The sequence below is a fragment of the Micromesistius poutassou genome (assembly GCF_964030765.1).
Source record: "Micromesistius poutassou genome assembly, chromosome: 12".
In the NCBI taxonomy this organism is placed as follows: Eukaryota; Metazoa; Chordata; class Actinopteri; order Gadiformes; family Gadidae; genus Micromesistius; species Micromesistius poutassou.
In genome coordinates, this window is record NC_140282.1 from 9,806,089 (window position 1) to 9,814,300 (window position 8,212).

Below are 8,212 nucleotides of genomic sequence, written 5' to 3' on the forward strand. Positions count from 1 at the left end.
ACCCGACGGAAACTGTAAAGACAACTGTAATTAGGTCAAAGGAGAGTTCCTGTTGGGTTGATTTGGCTTCAAGGAATCAATTTAATTCCTGACCTTGAAGAATTTCTTGATTTATTTTCATAACGTTTCCGCCAATATATAGTCCCTCGTTTCTAGAAATCAATAAATAATTCGAGCATGTGTTTGTTCTAACTAATAAATTCCCAGCCAACCAATGAAGGGATGTTTATATGCATAGAAGGAGGATAAACAGGACTGTAGTTACTTGTGTTAGTAAGTAACGAACAAAGCCTATTTGTATACACTGCAACCTATATTAAATTGAATGTGGTATTGAATATATAACGTTCTCCTTATAGATAAATTATGCGTAAAATATATATGATGATGCAAGATGGTTATCAGAAATGTATTATTTATTATTTATTTCTTTCTTACGTCCATCAACGTTCTGCTGACCTTTATTTTGAAAAACAGCTCTTGTTTAGAACGGAAGTCTCGACTTCGACTTCCGCTGGGCTGACGCTGCTGTCAGAGTACCATTAGCTCGATCTCTCCATCGTTTAATTTAGTACGTACTGCAGTGGGGACACCCAAAGCAGTGGACTTCAAAATGATTAATGCTATATTAATATTTAATAACCACGGGAAGCCGCGGCTGATCCGCTTCTATCAGTACTTTGTGAGTATTTCCCCGAGACTTCCTGAGCCTGGTCTATCCTTTAGTCCTGCAGCTTAGTTGTATGCTTCTGTTCACATTTACACGGTGTTGTCTTTAGGCTCTGTGGGTTACACGGCATGTACCTTTCACGTTATATCATCATGTTGTAATGTCACAGCTCTGTTGAAAGGATCTGTGAACCTTGAGGATGGACACTGTGTGTGTGTGTGTGTGTGTGTGTGTGTGTGTGTGTGTGTGTGTGTGTGTGTGTGTGCGTGACTTACCCACAATACAAAATGCATTCAGTTTGTATCTCTTTTTTTGAGTTAATTGTGTGTTCAAAGTGATGGTGTGTGTACAACGTGATGCTGTGCGTGTATAAAGTAATGCTGTGTGGTTAACGTGATGCTGTGTCTGTAAAGTGATGCTGTGTGTTTAACGGGATGCTGTGTGTGGCCGCTAGGCGGAGGAGCTGCAGCAGCAGATCATCAGGGAAACCTTCCATCTGGTGTCCAAACGGGACGACAACGTCTGCAACTTCCTAGAGGGGGGCAGGTAACTCATAACAAATGATTTATGCCATATATATATCTAGCATGACTAGGACCACATATATAGACCATGACTAGGACCATATATTGAGTACCATATATCATGACTAGTTCCATATATATCCACCCTGACTTTTATCATATCTATCAAGACTAGTGCCATATATATCATGACTTGTATCACATATATCATGAAAAGTAGGAACAGCTATTAGGCTTGGGCGGTATCCCGGTATTAATGTATACCAAGGTATTTACCGAAGGTATGATACTTTATAAAACGGGTGGCTTAAATCAAGCGATCTGATTGGTTCCCAACTGTTGTATATTGAGCGTATACACACAGCTATGACGCCTGTTCAGTTTACAGAGTTCAGTATCACTCCGCGCCTAACTTGAACTGTTGTTTATTTATATATAAAAGCAATAGCATAGTTCACTGAAGCCTAAAAATATGTTGATTGCTGGAGAGGGTGGAAATGTTGTAAAGCAATAGGCACACGGTGAGTGAACTCGATAGTAGCCAAAATCCCGGCGAACCAAGCTACCGTCTCTAGCCTAGCCTTCTCTCTGAAGGGCCCTACAGTGTGTTGCATAGCAACCGCCGTACACTTTTCAGGCAGCCAGGAGGGACTACTTTTTTGTATTCGTTAAAAAAAAAATGCTTTTCCGACTTTCTCGCTTTTTCAAAATTGAGGGTGTCTATGACTTTCATTTCGCCATACTTACGTAACCGTTTTATAAAAGCAATAGATCACTTCAGTCAGTGAAATGTTCTCATTATACCACAGTTAAGGGGGTCACCAGCCGTCCACTGCGTGTCGGGACGGACAATGCCCCTTAACTGTGGTATAATGAGAACATACCACAGCCTGTCGTGATCTATTGCTTGAATATACTGTGAAAAATACAAACGCTTCTTTCTGTTTAACCTTTTCTGACATCTTATGAATACATTTTTCATTAATTTGCTATATTTGGCAAAGTTTGAAGTAGGATATATAATTAGAATTGTTTGTATTGCTCCAATTAGTTTTGAGTGCTTGACTAGTTTTGATTATGCTTTGCATATTTGTGTCTGTCAATCACTTGTAACTGTTCTGTTAAAGTACAGTATTAATAAATATTTTATATAACCATAGGGATACGTTATGTTATGGTGATGAAAGGTTGCTTACTCAGTATTCCAATGACCGCATGATCAGTTGCAAAATATTTTTGTTAATTTGGTACCCTTTGTTTTGTTATATCTGAAATCTGATTGGCTCTTGTTTCTATTTGAATCTAGTCTGATCGGTGGCTCAGACTACAAGTTGATCTACCGTCATTATGCTACGCTGTACTTTGTCTTCTGCGTGGACTCCTCAGAGAGTGAGCTTGGGATCCTGGACTTGATCCAGGTCAGTTTCTCTCTATCGTTGGTTAATGTCTGTTTCACATGTGCCACCTGCCTGGCTTATCTTTTCTTCTGTACAACAGCTCTACATAATACCGTTGCTGTGTAGTTAACCGATTAAACTCTTGCAGGTGTTTGTGGAGACCCTGGACAAATGCTTTGAGAATGTGTGTGAGTTGGATCTGATCTTCCACATGGATAAGGTGAGTACTGAAACACCTACAGGGCGTACTCTGGGGCGTGTGTTGAACAGGACACACGTATCCATGTATCAACAGGAAATGAAGGAAGGCTTCTATGGGAAGTGTTTGATATTATGGGGGGGGGGGGGGTGTTTGTTGTTTTCAAGGAGGAGTCTGTTATTCTAAGGGAGGGGTTTGTAAATTTAGAGGAGGAGTTTGCTAGTCCAGAGGAGGGGCCAATGATGTGAGCAGGGTTTCTTTGAGTACCTGGCTGATGTGAGCAGGGTTTGTTTGAGTCTCTCGATGACGTGAGCATGGTTCTTTCTTCGGGGCCTCAGGATTGGAGATGAAGAACATTGTGTTTTCAGCCTACTGAGCCTGGAGCTCACAACCAACCCGGACTAATTTCCCCAGCAGGAAATGAACCTCATGTTGAGTCCGGCGTTTTGAAGCCATAGGCAGACATGCAAAGGCGAGAGAACCTGCAGCTTTTAGCAGACATGGAGCATTAAGCACATGCATTGTTGAGCAGACATGCATTGTTGAGCAGACATGCAGCGCATAACAGTGTAGGAATGTCCCCAGAGGGTCGACTCGGAACTGTCATGGAGATGATGAATACAGAATACATTCTGCGTTCAGTTTCAGTACACGCTGGCCTCTGGCAAAGCTTTATGTCATGAAATGTAATCCTCAATTCAACAACATCAGAGTGAATAAACCCCCTGCTCTGTGGTCATTAGTCTCATAGGCCACACGGAGTTCACTCTCCGTTTAGTATACTACTACTCAAGAGGCAACCTGTCATTACATATCATCACTAACCACTCCGTATCACCTCATGTGTTACACACACTATGTAACACTAACGTTATCGATGACTCAGTCAGTGTGGGGGGTGACGTTAACAAAAACAAATGCTGTGTATGCAAAGCAGCATTTAAACACCCATGAACACCATGAAGAAACAAAGAATGTAGAAACTATGCCAACTCATTAGAATCCAAATCAACAATGTAGCACACAGCCCTGGCCAGGTTCTGATAGAAGAAGCCGCCATCTCCAGTCCGCGGTTTTGCCTCACTGGGTCTTCGTGGGTCTAGTCTTCTGCTCACTTCCCGGCCCTCCTTTCCCCCCCCAGGTGCACTACATCCTGCAGGAGGTGGTGATGGGGGGCATGGTCCTGGAGACCAACATGAATGAGATTGTGGCCCAGGTGGAGCTTCAAAACCGCATGGAGAAGTCAGAGGTGAGAGGCTGATCCCAGATACCTTCTAGTGTCTATGATCCAATACCTTAAATTATATATGATCCAACCACTCTAGTGTCTATGATCCAATACCTTACATTATATATGATCCCATATCTTCTATTATCTATGATCTCATACCTTATATTATCTATGATCCAATACCTTTTTAATAGTTCTCGCTGCTTACTGTGAGCTTAAAGAAATTAACCAATTGATGTTTGTTACCTGTAGTGTAGACTAACCTTTACCAAATCAAACTAGATCTTTAGAATAGACCAGGACCTTGAGGTGATGGTTGGTTACCTGACGAGCAGATTAACCTTTACCAGGTAAAACTAGATGTTTAGTTTCGAATAGACTAGGACCTCCAGGTGACAGTTGGCTACCTGTAGTGTAGACTAACCTTTACCATCAAACTAGATGTTTAGAATAGACCAGGACTTTGAGGTGATGGTTGGTTACCTGACAAGTAAACTCACCTTTACAAGGTCAAACTAGTTGTTGAGAAAAGACCATGTGTAGAATTGTCCAGATGCCCAGTAATAGACCTAGCTAATGAATCGATTCAGGAAGTTATTCAAATAGAATCCGACATCCAGGTAATTCTTGATTCGCTGCTGAACTTACCCGACACATCTACTATCTATTTGATCGGCTCCGAGACAGGCGTGTAACATTATGGGATGTCTCCCCCTACAGGGCGGTCTGTCAGCGGCCCCTGCGCGAGCCGTCTCCGCGGTGAAGAACATGAACCTGCCGGAGATGCCACGCAACATCAACATCGGCGACCTCAACATCAAGGTCCCCAGCCTCTCGCCCTTCTGAGCCGGCCGGGGGCGGCGCCTGTGGTCGTCCTGACGTACGACCAACTGTTACATAGATGTGATCTTATTCTGTTCAATGTGTATAAATAGATAGTTGATTTAGTTGTTTTAATTTTTTATAATTCTTTTGGCCGGATTTGTTTCTGCCGGTCTTGTCGAAGTGTCGTTCTTGTGGACTTCTGCTCTCCGCTTCGCAATCCAAGCTACTTCCAGCTCTCTGGCGTTCCTGTCTCCCAGTGGGGCGTTCCTTCCTGAGTATTCCCCAGTATCCACCGGCAGCTCCTTGTGTTGTGAGTTTTGCGTAGGTGCTGTTGTGAGTCTCCTGGTGTGATCAGCTGGTCTCACTTTGTTCCCAGACATCTGGTTTCTCTGCAGGCCCTCTGCAAACCCCCCTTTTGCTCCTCGTGTCTGCGCTCCCCTTTTTGGTTCTGATTGATTGTGAGGGAGGGTGTGGAGTGTTAACGGAGGAGCATAAGGGAACTCGTAAGGGCGAGTTTGGAAACGTGAAGACGAGGCGTTGATCCCTCACGTCTCTGCTCTCATGCTCTCTAGTGAGAGCAGAGATGAGGCTGAGATCACTCATGTCTCTGCTCTCATGCTCTCTAGTGGGAGCAGAGATGAGGCTGAGATCACTCACGTCTCTGCTCTGTAGTGAGTGCAGAGCTCCCTGCTGTTCACCACATTCTTGGGCTGTGTAAATAAAAGGTACAGGTGACGTTGAACCGCTGTGTAGCTGTCTTCTTTTTCTGTTTAAATGATATGTTATGCAACTCTTATATGGCACTTAATTAATCTCAGACAGGAAATTCAACCATCATAGCAGAAAGTACAAGACGGTAGACATTTAAAGAGAAAATTGGGTAAAAAGAAACAACCAAAAAATATAACTACATTTAGGGCATTTAGCAAACGCTTTTATCAAAAGTGACCTACAATAAGTACATTTGTCAGAAGAAAGAAACAATGTATCGCTGTCGGTACAGTAAGGATGTTCATAGAACCAAGTGCAAAGCACTAACAATAGTTAGGTTAACCCCTTCCCCATATATATCTATATATAATAGGAATAGTATAACTGTAGTGCCAAAATAAAACATGCATTGTATCAAACTATTGCCTTTAATATTTTCCCCAATGTTAGGGTTACTATTATACTTCTACTACTATTATACTACGGTAATATTCCACATACAACAGACTGAACTATAATCTTCTGACCCAGATGGTAAACTACTGTGTCCTCTGGGCTGGAACCGTCGTCTGAGGCTGCTGGTTCCACAACACACAACCACAAACACTGGCATGCTTGCACACGCACACACACCCACGCACGTGTTCATGGATCACACAGCTCATGTTTTGATACAGAGACTGTCTCACACCCGGGAACATCTCAAGGTGTGGGCTTTGTTTGGAGTTCCTGAAATCAACACACACACACACATATTCAAACAACCCCGTTACCCATATACACACACACACACACACACTGACCCAACCCCATCACACACACAGAACCCCTATCTCACACACACACACACACATTGACCCAACCCCATTACACACACACACACACACACACACACACAGAACCCCCATCACACATCCACATGCACAATCGCACAGCGCCCCCTCCATCACACACACACAGACACCAGACTCACACACACAGCACCCCCACCCCATCACACACACACAGACACCAGACACACACACACACACACACACACAGAACCCCCTCCATCACACACACACAGACACCAGACTCACACACACAGCACCCCCACCCCATCACGCACACACAGACACCAGACACACACACACACACACACACACACACACACACACACACACACACACACACACACACACACACAGAACCCCCTCCATCACACACACACACAGACACCAGACTCACACACACAGCACCCCCACCCCATCACACACACACACAGACACAGAACCCCCTCCATCACACACACACACACAGACACCAGACTCACACACACAGCACCCCCACCCCATCACACACACAGACACCAGACACACACCCCGGGTCTTATGGAGTCTCTTCTCTCTTGTGGAGTCTCTTCTCTCTTGTGGAGTCTCTTCTCTGGTGGAGTCTCCGCCCAGGAAGGCTGCGGTGCAGTCCACTTCCCCCCCTTCTACTCCTCCTCTTCCTTCGACAGATGTAGAAAAAGGTACTCCACATCAGCCTCTTTGACTCACTGCCACACTCACACTGCCACACACACACACGCACGCACGCATGCACGCACGCACGCGCGCACACACACACACACACACACACACACACACACACACACAGCCACACACGTGGTCACACACTCACCATCCAGCCCAGCCGTGGACCGTCGGCGGACAACCTCTAGGTAAGTCAGTCTTGTTATTGAATGTAAGTCCAGACAATGTCAAAGCTGCTTTTTCTTTCCTCCTCCTCCGGAGGAAGTCTGAAGTGAAAGACTTTGGACGTCCGGGACATGGGAGCCTTTCCGTGTTGGTTTAACTGTTAACAAGCAGTGTGGACTTCCAATGGAGTTGGGCTTTCATGAACAGGTGTTTTCACTTACACCCAAACTCCCAAAAACCGGAGGAAAAAACACAGCATTCCTCAAAGCATAACGACAGGAATGGGACCGACCTGATGGATCAGTTTAGGAGGGAAGGGCAAGAGACACTACCTGACTGCCAAACAGAATATTATAACCCTCTCTCTCTTACAGTTGCTGTGTGTGTGTGTGTGTGTGTGTGTGTGTGTGTGTGTGTGTGTGTGTGTGTGTTTGCGTGTACGTCTGTCTGTCTGTCTGTCTGTCTGTCTGTCTGTCTGTGTGTGTGTGTGTGTGTGTGTGTGTGTGTGTGTGTGTGTGCAGACAGCGATTGGAAATTCACTCACCGTCCAGCGCAGTATATCAGTGCTTTATAAATATTATATATATAGATTCAAATAGTTCTTCCAGGAAGGATTGAACTACAAGAGAGATATTTATAAGCAATGAAACCAAATACCTTTTCCGTCGTATTTTTCAATTTTCACTTTTCAACAGCCATTGCTAACATGTAATCTATACAAGTTCAGACTTTCTACCAATAACCACAATGAGAACTGGTGCTGTACTTGGAAAAATACAAAAAGCAATAACCAAAAACAATAATAGCAGCAATAATCCCAGAATCCTATGAGTGTACAGAGAGGGTCTAGCATGCCCTGCCAAGTGTCTGTCACAGTAGTGGTTGAAGTTCTCTTCATGGTGAGGTTTGAGGATAAAACATAAAGGTCCTTCCTTTGAATAATACCAAAGAGAGCACAAGGGCAGTGTTGCAGAGA

At 44.2% G+C, this 8,212-nt stretch overlaps 2 protein-coding genes across 3 annotated transcripts in view; both read left to right on the forward strand.

Moving 5' to 3' along the window:
- The first annotated feature begins 525 nt into the window (after positions 1–525).
- Positions 526–5,588, forward strand: ap3s2 (adaptor related protein complex 3 subunit sigma 2). Its single transcript, XM_084476297.1, has 6 exons — positions 526–682; positions 1,125–1,216; positions 2,501–2,612; positions 2,740–2,811; positions 3,932–4,039; positions 4,742–5,588. The coding sequence occupies exons 1-6, from the start codon at positions 614–616 to the stop codon at positions 4,865–4,867; spliced, it is 579 nt and encodes a 192-aa protein (XP_084332423.1). The 5' UTR covers positions 526–613; the 3' UTR covers positions 4,868–5,588.
- A 1,518-nt stretch (positions 5,589–7,106) lies between these two features.
- The window catches only part of LOC311356025 (aminopeptidase Ey-like), a 19,269-nt gene continuing 18,163 nt past the window's right edge, over positions 7,107–8,212 (forward strand). For both annotated transcript variants that reach the window (XM_084475804.1, XM_084475805.1), the window contains exon 1: positions 7,107–7,259. The gene's annotated coding sequence lies outside the window, so the exon portion shown is untranslated. The remainder of the gene's footprint in view (positions 7,260–8,212) is intronic.

Excerpts from the sequence above, each read along its gene's own strand:
- ap3s2 (XM_084476297.1), top strand. The coding sequence starts at position 614 with ATGATTAATGCTATATTAATATTTAATAACCACGGGAAGCCGCGGCTG. Across the intron at positions 1,217-2,500 it reads AACTTCCTAGAGGGGGGCAG|TCTGATCGGTGGCTCAGACT; the intron begins GTAACTCATAAC and ends ATTTGAATCTAG. Across the intron at positions 2,613-2,739 it reads GGATCCTGGACTTGATCCAG|GTGTTTGTGGAGACCCTGGA; the intron begins GTCAGTTTCTCT and ends AAACTCTTGCAG.